Here is a 16582-nt window from a genome sequence, read left to right as displayed (position 1 = left end):
CACAGCACTATAATCATTTGCAGCAGGGTTGGATGTGAGTTACAACACTGGCATCCTGATGTACTAACACTGTGCAACACAAACTTCAGCCAGAGATGCTAGACAAGGATAAATGAGGCTTCATCTTATCAGAAATTGGATATATCATAGCTCCTTTTGCAATGCATTCAGGGAAAAGCAGCATTGGGTTAAATATCAATATTATTGTGGCATATTTATGTGGCTCTTACAGAGATAAAACACTTAAGCAGCTACTTGCTGCATTTTATTCTGTGACAAGGACTTACTTACATCTCACCACATTGAAAAGACACACAAAGATATCCAAAAATAATACAGCTCACTTAAGCCTCTGATGTTTCAGCCATCAAGTAAGAGATGAATTGTTAATGAAATTGGATGGGAGACAGGAAATGAAAGTGAACAACACCAAAGGGAATTAGCTTTTCTTTTTTTTTTTTTTTTTTTTTTTTTTACCTTTGCTTCAGGTCTGAGGTCTAGCAAGATGACATTTTGGAATCATCTAGGAGCTATCCAATTTAAACATAAGTGAAAATCAGAAAGCTTCAGCTCAGTGGTCCAAAGAGGAGTGTTGGATTACATCCTCTCACAAAGGATGACTTCAGTAAGAGGACAGCGTGAGGTGATTAATCTTCCCTGGGCTTTCAGCTTTACAAGTCTACCAGCTCTTTGGTTTTTAACTTGGACTGTAGTGAACATGTGTATATCTTACAAGGAAAAATAAAAACAACCTAAAACCATAAGTATTTTTAAATATTCTCACGCAGCCAAGCTGTGCAAAGCAGCTTTCAACAAGAAGATCCCATGCTGCTTTCCCCCAGATATTTCTGCAGGAAGGTGGAGTTTTCTAGTGAAGCATCATCTTGGGTATGGTTTTGCTGCTGAAGATGAAAAGTGTTCTGTGAAGGAGTCAAGGAATTTCATGAGGAATGATCTTCCTTAAGGCAATTGAATTTTACTTTGTGTCTATGTGAGTACAAGCCAGGCTTCACTGGTCCTTTTTTCCCCTTTGCATTTCTTACCCACAGGGTGTCTGTGATGGAGACCCTGGGAGCTACTTCACCCACACCTGCAGCAGTGATGAGTACCTGTGCTCATTCAAACCTGTATTACAGGATTATGTAACAGCAGGAAGTTTGGGAAATCAAGTTCTAGATGGACAAAATAAGTGGGACAAAATCTGTTTGTCTCCTGTTTCTCTCTGTTCTGTAATTCCATCCTTTTATCAAAGGGATGAAATACTCTTAGTGGAGAGATGAACACTTCTGTGCTCCATGGAGACAGCATGATAGCTCAGCCTCCAGTTACTTCCCCACTCCCTGCCTGCCTCCAAAGGCAGATGGGAGCACTGCCCCAGAGAGGATAACCAGATCACAACTATTCACTTCTTAGCAGCTTGGTTCTGTGCCTCTCTTGCAATTGCTGGGAGCTGCAGAAAATTTTGCTCAGCTGAGGCTGGAGTTTCTGCTGAGCATGTGAAAAGTGGTTTCTATGTATTTATTTTTAAATGAAGGTTCATAAGATTATCACCTTCATGGAAGGTGACAGCAAGGTCCATACTTATTTTTGGTTCCTAATGCTTGTAAAGTTATAATTTATATTTGGCTTGACATTTTAAGACATGCAGGTGCTTTGTCTTTATTTTACTCGTCTAGTTTGTTTTTTTTTTTTCATTTCTTGTGGATATTTGCAGTTTTCATACCCTGTTGCTCCCTGCCATCACTATGGCTACCTTCTCTCTGCAAATCTGTTTTCCAAAGCTTATTGCCACTATGTACCATCTCATGGTACCTATGCAAGTCCTTTGCATAAAAAGTGATCAGAGATATTATTCACTTGAACTAACACATTCTAGAACATATTTGTCTCTTTGTGGGTTTTACCTGAACCTTCTGAACTGTAGAATACTATTGACAAATTATAGGGAAAAGAGTGTTTGGAAAGGATGTTTGAGCTGTTCATCAAACAGCTCCTGCAAAACACCTTTGAGTGTCACTGACTGGGAAAATGATGGTATCAGAACAGACAGGTTACTTTGCTGAAGTGTCATGCTTAAAAGAGGGAGCTCAGCATGGGGCCTTTTAGATTCAATACTACACTCATTATGGTAGGAGATCAAGGATGCAGGTTTGACAGAAATAATCTCTGACTTTTTCCTGCTTTTGCATTTATAAAAGAATAAAATGTAGTATAATTATTTTAGTAACCAGACACAAGCTATTCTATCCTGTAGTTGTACAGAGTAGCAGCAATTCCTGAATTCACTGTGGATTATATCTTGGTATGTTACATATTGATTTGGGAAATGATTCCTGTGCTGCTTCTCAAGAACCAGGAGAACACAGCCTCCCCTGGGGCTGGCTGTGCACTGGGGTCATCCCTGGCCTGTTGATGGGATGCTCTGGGAGGTGTTGGCCATTTTCAGCACAGGAAGCAGTGTTACTCATGAGTAGGTGTAGATCACTTTGTATCTTACAAATCAGTGTTTGGAACATACTGATGTTCCAAACAGAACCAGTGTCCTACTGTGTACACAGTAAACTCAGAGCAGTGCAGGAAATGTCTAAAGCAGTTGTGAGAAAAATGTTTTTGTACTTCTGAATCTTTTGCCTCACAGCTCTGTTCCCTAAGGTGAACTGTGAAGAAAGAAGATAGTAGAGAAAGGAAGAATTTGATCTTACCAAAAAGACACTGTTACACACTACTACAATTGTTAGTTCTATGTCTATTGTTCTTACTACAGTCATTCTAGTCAAGCATAATACAATGTGTCATTAAAAGAATCCTCATTAACAAGTCCTTGCTAATTTCTAAAAGGCTTTATCATAACCTTGAGCAATTTTTTTTCTATCTTGCTCTGCTTAGGAACAGATTCCTGTTTATCATCCCCTGTGCTTCCACCTGCATGACATTTGCTTTGCATCCCACAGTTTGCACATATGAGAGGCAGAATTTGCCCCTTCACAGGAATCCCTCCTCTCGTGCTTTGTAAGTGGAATTACACTCAGAAAACATCGCCTGAGTCAGAGCAAAGTAGTCATGTACTTTGGTGTCCTTGTCAAATTACTAATTGCAAGGTTTTAAAGTTTGAAATTGAGAGTTGCTTAACAGAAGGTGACCTCCCTGTTAGCAATACCTGAATACTGATGAGCTTATTCACTTCCCCTCTAAGGCAAGTGTAGAAAGGGGAAGAGAGGGTGTACAGGAAAAAGAGGGAATAGGTTTCACTATTAAAAATAAATGGGAACAGGTTATTTTGGGGTTTTAAACAACTGCAATGTTGTTATTATGCAGAGGATGCCATTCAAAATACCCTCTAAAATCTGCAGAAACTATTAATCCTGAATAACAATCAAACCAGAATTTTTAGATGTTTAAATAATAGACCAACCCTTGCCAGCTATCCACATTAAAGAATTCAGTAGACTTACATGACATCTTGTTTACACAGGCTTTCCTGTTTGGGGGCCTTATCTTATTATTGTACTCACCGTGTAAATTGAGAAATTCTCTGTGTCAGGGCTTATGTGCATGGAAATTACTTCTGCACTGTGCTGCCTGCCCTCACTAAGCACTTGGGACAGTGTGATTCCTTTGAGCAGTAGTTGTAGGCACATTTCCTGAAATGGGAGTAGGGAGGGTCAGGAAGAACTCCAGTTCCTCCATCCACCCAGCTGCTCTCTGGCCAGCACATCAGGGCTGGAGCTGCCACTGTCTAATTTGCCACATTTATAGGCCCAAACAGGAAATGTGAGAAACCAGCACTGAGGTGTGCCTTTCATCCACTGCTTCTGGTGGTGATGGCAGCATCTGCCTTAGCTGCTGTCCAGCACTCAGAAGCCTAAATAGTACTTTAGAAATAACTCTGATATCCTTGGGAAAACTCCTGGTGTGAGATCACTGACCTGGGCCTGGGCAGGGAGGGAGCAAGCTGCAGGTGAAGGGATCTGCATGACTCACTTCAGCTGTAGAGAAATGACTGTATACGAAATGAAGGCTTATAATGAGTATATTTGGATCAGGAATGTTAATAATTAAAGTCTCCAATGTATTTTCTAGTGCATAGCTTTGCAATTCAGGCTGCAAGGATGGGCTACAATGATAGCATCTCATCATAAGAATGTTAACAAACTAAAAGTTTATGCAGATGCCTCTCATACAGTGTTTGTACCTTACCCTTGAGTGCTCATGTTCACAGATGGCTTAAAAAGTATGATTGGTTTGATTCTGAAAGTACAGCTATGGAATTCTTCAAAGGTAAAAATGCTGTTTAGAGATATATCAGCATTATTTCTCAGGGGTTCATGTTTGCTATTAGTATTTCACTTCATCCCAGTATGTGCCAGAGGGGGATACAGATATTAATGCAGGTGTTAATACTTTTAACACATCTCTCTCTCATTTCCTTCATGGCAGCTTGTACAGAAATTAATTTCATCAGTCCATAAAATGAAAAGGAAAACAGTGCTTTTTGGATAAGAATCAATTTAGAGATAAATAAATTTGTCAACCAGAAGCTTCCTGTAGTGATTAGTCACTTTCTATAATGCATGAGAATTAAATGATAATCACTTTGTGATTACTTATATTGATTCACTGAAAACTGCTTTGCTCTTTTGGTGTTTGAGTAAATTGACCACATTTCACCATTTGTGAAAAACTGGTTTCTTAGAATTACCAAGTGATGCATAAAAATTCCTTAGACTTGGTTTTGTGCCAAATGCCACTGCTGGTGAAACCACTGGGGAACATGTGCAAGGGCAGGTTTCACATGTGAAGAGTCAAGATGTCCTTAGCAGGCAGAGCTCAACACCAGGGCTATTATATATTGCCTGATCATATTCAGTTTCAAAACACACTTCCTTGTCAGAGGAAACTTTATTGGAGAGTGTCCCAGGCATGGAAATGATACTTTAGAAGATCTGCTGTGGGTCTGATAGTACAGCCATTTCTTACAGGATTTTTCCCACTAAAAATATTGCCATGCTGAATTTTTACCACGGCTTAATGTGTTTCATAGAAAATAGCCAATTTTAAGATATTTAGCTGTTATGTTGGCGACCTCACCAACATAATTAACACTTGTGCCAGCACTGTGGCAGACCCCCAAAATTTTTGGTATGTGCTTTGGCATATTGCTAGGCTAAAAATGGATTTGATCCTCAGTGGTGGTGGTAGGTGGAGAAGGCTGACATTGACCCTGCGATTCCAGCAGAGTGACTAAGGAGCAGCGCTGCACAGGGTATTGCCACTTCAGCCAAGGTTTGGGTTTAACCCTTCCTGTGACACTCCCAGCTCATCACACTGAATCCAGCAGTGGTTTAGTCCAGGAGCTGAACAACAGGCTGCTCCAAGGCCCATACATCCGGGGTGGAGGGGACAGCTGAGCTGTGCGACCAGTTTGGCCAAGGTCTGTGATTTCAGTGTCTGCAATTATTCACTGGCAGCAGCCCAGCTTGCTTTTTAGCACCAGAACGTGTGTGCTGTTTGAAAAAGACTTTTCCTCTGTAATTTGTTCTTCTATTGGACTGAACTTAATAAGATTGCTATATATTCATCTTAGGTAAACCAGGAAATTCATATCAAGTAGCACTTAGTGTATTTGCATTTGAAAGAGGCAAGCATTATGGTAATTAAATGCATGTGCAATAGTGAAATAATTCCTTAGCTTTTTGCATAAAAATTCTCCAAATGAAGAGAAGTGTCACTTGGGGATGCAATGTTCAATACATTTCCAGCAGCTGATCTATGTTAGGAGAGTTGCTGATACCTGTGAGATATACTGCTTATACACAACATTAATTCCAAAATATGCAAACATCAAATATACTGAATAATATTCATGAGCTGATTGCATGTCATGTGCTCAGTAGTAGCTGAACTTGTAGTAACAGTGTTCTTCATTTGATTCAAGCTTTTCCAGCGTGTGCAGGAAGGAAGTGTAAGATCCACACCAAAATAAACTTCACTGTAATAGTTTAGAGGAAGTACACGTGCTTGAATATGTATGCACACACTGTGTAGTACACAATGTACTGCACTTCTGAGTCACACATCTCACTGAACAATAGCATTGAAACAGACCACTGGAGCCATCATTCCTGACAAACTCATGGTGAGTGCACACACAGCATATTTGAGGCCTCAGGTATGAATCTTTACAGAGCAGAAAAGCAGATTATTTTTGATCCCATTCTTTGTGACAAAAAAGCGACAAAAGAGAGCATTTTTGTCTCAGAACTTTTACTTTTTAATAGAAAGAGCAACCAATGCAGTCCTGAGACACTGAAAGAATCAAATTCTAGATTCCTATTAGAGATGCATTAGTTTTCTGTAAATGGGGCTTTTTTCTCAAGTTGTTTTTGGGCTTCTTTAGTAGTCTGATCCCAAAGACGATATTTACCAGTACAATTTACTATTAAACTTTCATTTGTATTCAAAGGTGCACCTATCGCTTGCTAAAATAGAAAAACACGCAAACCCAGATGTTTCATTATCATAGTGGTTCCCACATCCAAGTGAGTTCATGTTGACTATTTTCAATATTGGTATACTTGTCATCAGTTTACCTGTGTGTCAAATGTGTAAGACAACATAGTTACAGTCTTTCGATTCTTTTAATCTTCCTGTGAGCTGCTTTATTATGCATCTTTGATAATTTTTCAGTTACCGACTGGGAAGTGTTTTGTGTAGTTAACAGTGAGTTTATTATATACAGGGATACTGGCAATAAATCTATTGTTTTCACTGCAATTAAAGATATAAACCATGAAAAATTGCTGAGCTTCTAATAAAACTAGTTCTTAATGAACCATTAAGTGTCACGGGGAGCTGTTTAGTTCATGTAACTTTTCACACATTGGCGACTCCCTGTCTCTGCAGAGTGCGCACCCGCACAAATGAACAGAGACCAAACAGAGTGTTAACTGATTCACAAATAGCACTGAAGTATTCAGACAGCTTCTCTCAATACTAAACCTTGATTTCCTCATTTCCCAAAGTTATTTCCACCAGAAAGAAATAAGGTTGAGAATGCCACTGACATTCCCTTTCCACGGGAGAAGAGAGTCGGCAGGAACCGCAGGAGCAACGCTGCGCCCTGAGCAGCCCCGCACAGTGCGGGCGCTGGATCCCGCTGCGGGCTGAGCCCCGCACCGCTCCGGCCGGGCCCAGCTCCACAACGCGGGGCCGCGGCGCCCCCGTGCGGGAAAGGGGAAGCGCCGCTCCCGCCCTGGTTCGGGCTCCGGCGATGGCTCCAGACACCGCCCCCGGGCCGCCTCTGCCCGGCCCCGCCGCCTCGCTGGGCCATGGCGGCGGCGCGGCTTTGCCTGTGCCTGTTCCTGTGCCTGCTGCGGCTGCCCCGGGATGCCTTCGCGGCCGGCCCGGCGGTGGCGGGGCCCGGAGCTGGGCGCGGGCTCGGGGGTTCGTTCTGGCGGCGGCGGCTGGGCTGGGGGGAGCGGGAACGGCCGGCGGGAGCTCGGGGTCGAGGGGTTCGGTGCGTCCCCAGGGGCTCAGTGTGTCCCGGGGGGCCCGGTGCGTCCCCAGGGGCTCAGTGTGTCCCGGGGGCCCGGTGCGTCCCTGGAAGCTCGATGTGCCCCTAGGTCTCGGTGTGTCCCCACGGTCTCGCTGTGTCCCCGGGGAGGTTGCGGCTTCGAGCGGGTCCTGCGCCCGTCGAGCCCCCAGTGCAGTCCACCGCCTTGCGATGGCGTCCTAAAAAGACGTATGTCATAAATTGAAGAAAAATAGTTTTATCTGTTGGGAGCAGAATTATACAGGACTGCAGTGTTGTTTACCGTGGTTTAACACCCTTCTCAAAGCTTGCAGGCCGTAGAATTCGGTAGTGGTTATACCTATAAAATAGCTCTTTATTTTGCACCACCCTGCTTTAGCCAGCTGCCAGGACTTGCTGTCTGCAGCGCCTGGAGAAAACACCATGGGTGCAAACAAGGAAATGGAGAGGGAACATAAACCACTATATTTTTGTCTAGGCCAAATAAGAATTTCTGTCTTTGTAGAAATCCCAGTGTTCCCTTACAAATACATTCTTGCTCTTTTTATTTAATTTTATTTTTGTCCTCAAATGTGTTTAAGGATTAAAAACCAATAAATCAGCATAAAGTAACCGCTCAGGTTAATCTATTTCTAATTCTGTTTCTTCATAGATGGCATGAATGTCTTGTTTATAATTGTGGATGATCTGCGTCCTGTGTTGGGCTGTTATGGAGATAAGCTTGTGAAATCTCCCAACATTGATCAACTTGCCTCCCAAAGTATGGTGTTCAGCAATGCGTATGCCCAGGTGAGATAAATGACTTAAACATGTTTTCTCTATGCAAAATAATTACTGGTTTTATCACAGTAGGTGTTAGGCAGGCCACTGGAAAAAGCAAGTATTTATTAACTTGAAGTACTTTCAGCAGAAAATAAATTATTGGGCTGAACTGCAGTGTGTGAACCTATCTTTACTAAGGTGAGAAAAATGAAAACAGGGCATTTAAATTATGGTATTTGTGTAGCCCTTGGAGGAGTAGATTACCACTCAAGTGTTTTCACTGTTTGCGGCCAAGTGCTGCTTAAAAATGTCATTTTACTAAATAAAAATTCTATTTTTCTGCTTACAAAATATTATGTTTTAATTTTTAATTTTTATAATCTTTTGAGGGAATCTCTTCTATAGACTGCTGTAAAGGAGCAGTTTGTGTGGTAAGCATCACTCTAAAACAGAGAACTGAAAACATCACTAATTGCTCTTCCTTGAATACTCTGTATAGGATGTCTACGTTCCCAAGTTCCTCTCTGCTGAGAAATTAGAACTTTGGGTCTAATTCCAGCCCAAGGCAGTAACTCTTGGTTTTTGTCAGTCTGAAGCAGAATTGACCAGACCTTTGGAGCATAACCCAGACCTCCTGTGTTTATCCTTTCCTTAATCTTAAGGCAGTCCAGATCAACTAGACTTTTGGCTTTTATCAGCACAGTCCACCTGCCACTGCTGCTTAATTCTGTGTGATGTGAGCAACCAGATTTCAAAAGCACTGCCTTTATGGAACTTGACTTGCATTTTTAAAAGCTTGCAGTTTGGAATTGATATGCTTAATAAGGATGCTGTTCATTCCAGCCTGAGGTGATGTGAAACTCATTCCCTGTGATTTCCGAGTTTTCAGATGGTTGTTACACAGCTATTGATGCCTTGAGAGGCTCCCATGGAACAGAGGCTAGGCAGTGTTGAAGGAATAAAGTAGGAATTTATTAAAAGGCATTCAAAGGATACACCTTGGGCAGTACAAGAGCCCAGGTGAGGCTACACTCAAGATGAATGATGGGGCACGAGTTTTCACACTTTTATAAGTTTTGGTCCATTTACATACTGGGGTTAATTGTCCAATTACAGCTTTAGGTTATGAAGTCCCATTCCTCCCAGATCACTCTTCTCAACTCAATGTTGTTCATACTTTTTAGGCCTGGAGCTGCAATGATGTCCTTGTTTCTCAGGCTGTAAAAGGATTGTTTTGTCTGACTGAACTGTGAAGACAACTTGCTAACACACATGAAGTTCAGAGTTACATACTAATGCAGTACAGAATGTGGAAAATATGAAAGCTAAAACTTAAGGCATCACTATGCTTGAGTCAGTTCATGCATGTGTTTTGATTTTTGTTCCAAATGTCTCTCCCTGGCTGCCTTTCTCCGCAGCAAGCCCTGTGTGCTCCCAGCAGAGTGTCATTCCTCACTGGCCGCAGGCCTGACACCACCCGGCTCTACGACTTCTACTCCTACTGGAGAGTCCATGCAGGAAACTATTCCACCATGCCCCAGTATTTCAAGGAAAATGGCTACGTGACCCTGTCTGTGGGGAAAGTTTTTCATCCTGGTATGGTTTGAATTGTGCTTAATATAGAAATGCTTGATGTGTATAGTCTCACAAACTTACATGAGTACTTATGTGTGATTCTCGTCTATGTTGAGAACCTAAGCCAGTTTTTACAGTGGTTATCATTAAGTCTTAGGGCATCAGAGATGAATGCATTAGATGACTTTTATCTAATGGATGTTTTCACATCTTCTCTGGGAATTGTGGGAATAAATATCTAACATTCTAAAAATACATCTGGAGGTTAGGTATCTGCTGAAAATGAAATTACTTGTTGGCTTAGTTCTGCCTGTACGTGCTTCATGTTTCCCAATAGGCTGTAAATCTGGATTAGGACATGTAGAATGTATGACTAATGCTTTAAGTTCAGTAGGAAATTAGTTCACTAGTTAAAAAGCAATAACACTACTGAGCTGAAAAATCTTGTAATACTGATCCTCTTTTTGACAGTTCCTTATCCTAGAAATAAACTTCTGTAGATAGTTTAAGTATGCATTTCAGTTTATAGTAAAGCTAATCAAGGATGTGCATGAAGACTTATTAATCCTGGGTGTTTTATTATTTATTGTGTTTTGTTTTGGTTTGGTTTTTGATTTTTGGGTTTTTTTTGTTGGTGTTCCCTGAAGTAAGGTTCTTCAACAGGCTTGACTCTCCCACAATAGTGCAAGGTGTATTTTGGGGAGAAATATCTTTTTGACTTTTATTTCTTGGTTATCTTTTCCTCAGTTGTCAAAGATTCATTTGAAACATTTCTTCATTTAACATATTTAAAAAAAAACAATTGAAGACAAGTTAAACTGTGTCTGAGCTCTTCCTGGTTCAGTGAACTATTAGAGCATTTTAATTTCTTTATCTCTTCCAGGGGTTTCATCCAATTACAGTGATGACTATCCCTACAGTTGGTCCATTCCACCCTTTCATCCTTCAGCTGAAAAGCATGAGAATGATAAGGTAAGTGTGATTTGTGGCACTCTAACAGAGAAGGGTGTTCAAGATAGAACCAAGTTCTTTGTATCAAGGACAGGCTGTGCCCTCTGGGCTGCACCCTTGGGCAGGAAAACGAGTAACCACTTCAATGCTTTGTGCTTTCCAAAAGAAGGCCTGGATTACCAGATGTGTGTTTTGTCAAGCAATGTGCAGATGTTATAAGTATTTCTGAATTGGTATTTAAAAACTTCAGCTATTGAGATATAAGCAAGAATGGTTCATATTTGTGTGTAGTTCATGAATTCCTTTATCTGAAAAGTGTGGTTGTCAACTTGCACCTGCAACTGATCTGGCTTTGCTTTGTCAGTAGTCTTGGTAAAGTTAATGTGATAAAGAGCTCAGGACTAAGTGAGAAGGGGCCATAAGTAAAATAATGTTTAAATAACCTGAAACTTTATAATCTGATCCAGTTTTCTAGAATGTTTGTTACTCTTAAATGTGACACAAAAGAGTCTGGTTTATCTTTGTGCAAACATTGCATTAGCATTGTGTGCTGGAGTCTGCACACTGCCCAGCAGGAGCTGCAGTCATGGGGGTACAGCCAGCCTTGGCAGTGCTTTGGTCTTGGGTTTACTGCTGCAAGAAGGCTGGTTTTAACAACAGCAGCATTTGCATCCATGGTATAAAGAGAAGTAGGTTGATTTAGCAACCCTCCCAAACACTCTGCTGAGGCCACCTTTCCCTGGCCATTGGTTAGTCTGATTTATCTCTCTTCACTGATTACACATCAGCCACTGCTGCCATTTGCTCAGAAACAGAGTCAGCAGCTTCCAGGCAGCTTTCGCTGAACTCTTGGGATCAGAAGGAACTAAAATGTATGTAAATATAGGAGAACCAAATGCTGCTGCATCTCCATTAGATCAGAGATTCTGTTCTTCATGGAAGCTGTGGGCTTTTGCTCCATGTGACTACATTTAATCTTCTACCCAGCTTTAGAGAGGATTTCTGCATTTTCATAGGCATGGAAGTTGCATTCTTTTGCTGGTAGAAACAAATTGATTTTGAAGTTACAGAACAGAGGATTTTGTCTTTGTATTTACCAGAAGTTACTGAACTATTTTTTTTCTTTTACGAAGACTTGCAGGGGAAAAGATGGAAAACTTCATGCAAACTTGGTGTGCCCAGTGAATGTGACAGAAATGCCTGGAGGGACTCTGCCTGATATTCAGAGCACTGAGGAGGCCATACACTTACTGAATGTCATGAAAACCACCAGGCAAAAGTTCTTCCTGGCTGTTGGTTACCACAAACCACACATCCCACTGAGGTACCCACAGGTGAGGAGACTGGAACCTGCAGGAAAGGGAACTTAGACAAATGTTGCTTTTGTTTTTAAAAGCTGTTCCCACAAATGCTTTATTGCTGTTTCCTGAAAGTTGGAAACCAGCCTTGATTTAGCAACTTCAGGAGTCACCTGTGATGTATTTCAGAACAGTTAATGGGAATGAATTGTGACTCCTCAGCCAAAAGCCAGGCTTCTGCCACCATGGTGGTGACTGCTGTTGCATGAGATGGGCTTCAGCTTGATGGAGTATGACATAATGAGGCCTTACAAGATCTTGTATTTCATTCTCTGTTTGACTTGGTGGCAAAACTACTGATTTCAAAGTGGTGTTGGATCTTTTATTGCAGTGTTGTTTTGAGATACAGGAAGCTGGGTTTAGGGATTTACTAACTCAGTATTTTTCAGGAATTGGTTGGGGAATGTCTAGTATTGCTGTGTTTCACACTGTGGCAGAAGGGGAGTGAAGCCTTGTAAACTGTAATGTAAAGGGTCCTGAAAGGGAAAGTGGTTGCTGTTTAAACACAAAATTCACAGTATATGTTGGAGGTGAGGACAGTCTTTCTATGTGTTTTGTCTTGTAAAGGAATTTCTCAAGTTGTACCCCTTGGAAAATATCACATTGGCCCCAGATCCCTGGGTGCCTAAGAAGCTGCCTTCTGTGGCATACAACCCCTGGATGGATATCAGGCAGAGGGATGATGTGGAAGCATTAAATGTTAGTTTCCCTTATGGACCACTTCCAGATGATTTCCAGGTAAGCTGCCAATACAGTGCTCTGAAGTCAAACTGCCTTCACTTGTTCAATGCAAGGGAGGAGTCAGCTGCTCTTGGATGCTCCCAGTTATTCAGCACCTGCCCATTTGCAGCTATGAATTCCCTGCCTTGCATACTGTCACCTCTAGCTCTGTAGGCAAACCCTCGCTGTCACTGCAGGTTGCATGGGAGGGAATGAATGTAGCAGCTACCAATGCTGTGTTTGTGTTCATTATCCGAGTCTGTTCACAGTGTATCTTCTTTTGGAAGATTTTCCTTTACTCTCCAGTGCTTATGCCAAAATCAGGTGCACTGGCTAGACCAAGAGATGCAGAATGGGTTGGTTTGCAGTGTTTTGGTTGAAAGCACCTCTGGGAGGTGGAATTTTCTAGCTGCCCCCTCCCAGTTTACCTTTTCTAGGACATTAATTGGGCTACAGTCAATTAAAATTAAAGCTTTAGAAGTAGAGTCCTTTAGTTCTTTTCCACAGCCACCCCCTGATCTGCTGTATGTGTCTGGGGAAGAACTTTTTTTTCCTCTCCTGTTTTCTTGACCTGCAGCGGCAGATCCGTCAGAGTTACTATGCAGCAGTTTCTTACCTGGATGTGCAAGTTGGCCTGCTTCTGAGTGCTTTGGATGATGCAGGGCTCTCAAATAACACTATAGTAGTTTTTACTGCTGATCATGGTAAGCATTTACATCTTTCTCGAGCTTACTGTTAAGAACTTCATTGTGCTGCTCATTGCTGGCTTATTAATCCAGTGTGTGTTTCTGTAGTGCCAAGCAGAGCTGTCACACCTTGTCCCTCTGGCTTGTCTGAGCCAGATTGAGGGGACTGGCTCTGGCTTCTGTGGCTGCACAGTTCTGTCCCCACAGGCACTTTAATCAGGTTGAGGATTTGCTGGTGAGGGATGAGGCTGCCTGCCAGGACACAGGGCTGAGCTTGCTGTGTTCCCACCCCCTACCCAAGGAGTGACTCTTGCTCTAGGAGTACAGCCACCACTCCTCCCCCTTAGCATTTGTAGAAAGCCATCTGGTACAGTGGGTGACAGGCTTTCTCATTAACTGCTCAAGTGTGTTTTCTTTCACTTGTCATTGCTGCTTGCAGAGCATCTAAACTGATAGGGATATGGTTCCCTCTCATAACTGAGATCCTGCACACTCTGGAGCCTCATGGTAAAAAACTTAATTTGAGCTGTGGGACAAATGTCTCAAGCATTTAATGCTTGTTTCAATAGTCTAATATTCATTAAAATAACCCTGTCATGATCCATTTGATTGTGGGATGGCTTAACTGATTTAAACCAGTTAGGAGGTGAATTAACTACATCAATTTAAAGTCACATGTATAGTTAAATTGGGTTGACTTCTGTGAGCATGTGTGTATAAAAAGCTCTTACAAGTTGTAGAGCAATGGGATTAATACTTTTGGTACTAAAGTGACTCTAGATGTTCCTTCTGACTTGTTTGTAAACTGAATTTTTCTTTTCCTTGCTTTGGATAACTGTAAACAGTTGGTATTTCCAGTACCATGGCAGGCAAAGTGATCGAGAAAAAACATGTGTTAATATAGCTGTCACAGAGTTCCTTTGTCTTCCCCCAAAGTGAAGTTGGCAGTGTATCTGCCTGGAAGGAAGTCATGTTGGCATCTCTTTCAAGAGGAAGAGGAGAGCTGAAAAGTTTTGTCTCTATTGCTTCCTCAGGGGTAGCATCCTGATATGGCAGTCTGGCATAGATAGCAGCCTTGGCTCCAAGGGATGTTCAGCTACAGTGTTAACAGGAGCATTGGAGAGCTGGCAGCTGCCCAAAACTTAAATGAATGCTTTGTGGAATTGATCTGGAGACTCTTGCAGGCACTGTGACACACCCCAATTCCTCTTTTCTGCTGTTTTAATGCTGATTTCCTATTTCTAATCTTGAGAATCTAGAAATAAGGAAAGGTGTAATTGTTTCTTTTATGGAAGAGTATCAAGTTGCAAGATTTAGGTGGCTGTTGAAATAGTTTTCATATTAGAGAAAAGCCTTGTTATATCTAAATACAGATTATTTGCCTTTTATTATGACCTTTATAACATACTAGTGGCCTCAGCAGTCAGAGTCAATATACAATGAAGCAGAAATCACTACTAGATTAAAAACCAATGTATTCTTTGAATTGTGTTCTTTGTCACCTAGGGTGGTCCCTGGGAGAACATGGTGAATGGGCAAAGTACAGCAATTTTGATGTTGCTGCTCGAGTGCCACTGATGTTTTATGTCCCAGGAATGACAACTTCCCCTGCCAGTCAGGGAGCAAGAGTGTTCCCCTACCTCGACCCTTTTAGCCATATTGGAGGCTCATCACCTCAAGGTAAATTTCCAGTGCTTATTTTTTGTTTGCAGTGGTTATGTGTCTCCAGGCACCTTGAGGATTTACTTTGTCATTCTGAAGAGCACTTTTTCAAACTAATGGATATGATTATCTCTAAGGCTAATGGAGAAACATAAATGCAGAAGTTTTCTTGTTAAAAGTACATCATAAGTGCATGGACTGGCATCTTCACAGCTAACTGCCACTCCTTAATTGCCTTGATTTTGGTACCTCCAGAAATCCTGTACAGAGCACTTTGAATAAAATACCAGCTGAATTATTAGAAAATCATAAAACTTTGAATAAAATATCGGCTGAATTATTAGAAAAGGTTGTTGTCCAACTACCCTGTTCCATAACTTATATTTTGGTATTATTTCTTTTAGGGCAAAGTAAAACAGTGGTGGAGCTGGTGTCTCTGTTTCCAACACTTGCAGAGCTTGCTGGCCTGCAGGTCCCTCCTGCATGCCCAAAGATGTCATTTGGTGTTGTGCTGTGCACTGAGGGGAGAAGCATTGCCCACTATTTGAACATCTCTGAAGGAGAGGTGGAGCAAGGCAAGGAAGGGAGTGATGACACTGAGAGGTGTTCCAATGAAGAGCCTGTTGCTCTCAGCCAGTACCCCCGGCCTGCAGACACTCCCCAGTGGAACTCTGACAAGCCAAGGCTGAAGGACATCAGGATCATGGGCTATTCCATGCGTGCCATTGACTACAGGTACACTCTGTGGGTTCAGTTTGACCCCAGCAACTTCAGTGCTGACTTCAGGAATGTCCATGCAGGAGAGTTGTACATGATGGACAATGACCCAAACCAGGATTATAATGTCTATAACAATACTTCACAAGGTTGGTTTTTCAAAAAAATTACTGACTTGCTAAAGCACTAGGGTTCAAAAACTTCTTTGTGCCTGTTCTTGCAACTGAATTAATGCTTCCTTCTTTTGTATAGAATCTTTCTGTTGTACAGAAAACATTTGGATTGAATAAAAATCCTGCTTGTATCAAAACAAGCTATTGCCTTTGTCTTGTTGCAGCCCTTACTGCACTGAAGGAGTCAGAGGGGACTTCTGTAGCTGTTTTCAAACACAAGCTTGTAACACTTCTGAAAAGGCCACACAGAGCATCAGGCCCATACTGTGAAACATCTCAGTGGTCTTCTGTAGCAAGTGAAGAATTAAATTTCATTATCTGTGCTGAAGCTGTTGGTGTGAAAGGTGGAAAACCAGAATCTCACATGTTTGAGTGGCTGTATGGAGAATGTGAGTCATGACACAAGTCCTGTCCCCTTTACCCAGGAGACTTGGGGCTGAAGTGGTC

General features: G+C 41.8%; 1 protein-coding gene across 1 annotated transcript; it reads left to right on the top strand.

Moving 5' to 3' along the window:
• The first annotated feature begins 7263 nt into the window (after positions 1 to 7263).
• On the top strand, positions 7264 to 16289 carry IDS (iduronate 2-sulfatase). Its single transcript, XM_005484499.4, has 9 exons — positions 7264 to 7443; positions 8184 to 8320; positions 9712 to 9889; positions 10752 to 10840; positions 11953 to 12153; positions 12745 to 12915; positions 13475 to 13601; positions 15090 to 15263; positions 15650 to 16289. Exons 1-9 carry the CDS (start codon positions 7329 to 7331, stop codon positions 16150 to 16152), a joined length of 1695 nt encoding a protein of 564 aa, XP_005484556.3. The 5' UTR covers positions 7264 to 7328; the 3' UTR covers positions 16153 to 16289.
• Positions 16290 to 16582: the final 293 nt, after the last annotated feature.

This window comes from Zonotrichia albicollis, chromosome 14 (genome assembly GCF_047830755.1).
Source record: "Zonotrichia albicollis isolate bZonAlb1 chromosome 14, bZonAlb1.hap1, whole genome shotgun sequence".
NCBI classification, from domain to species: Eukaryota; Metazoa; Chordata; class Aves; order Passeriformes; family Passerellidae; genus Zonotrichia; species Zonotrichia albicollis.
This window is presented reverse-complemented; position numbering and strand designations above follow the sequence as displayed.

Coding starts and splice junctions, on each gene's coding strand:
- IDS (XM_005484499.4), top strand. CDS start 7,329: ATGGCGGCGGCGCGGCTTTGCCTGTGCCTGTTCCTGTGCCTGCTGCGG. Junction 8,321..9,711: donor TCAGCAATGCGTATGCCCAG/GTGAGATAAATG, acceptor CTTTCTCCGCAG/CAAGCCCTGTGTGCTCCCAG. Junction 15,264..15,649: donor TGGAGGCTCATCACCTCAAG/GTAAATTTCCAG, acceptor TATTTCTTTTAG/GGCAAAGTAAAACAGTGGTG.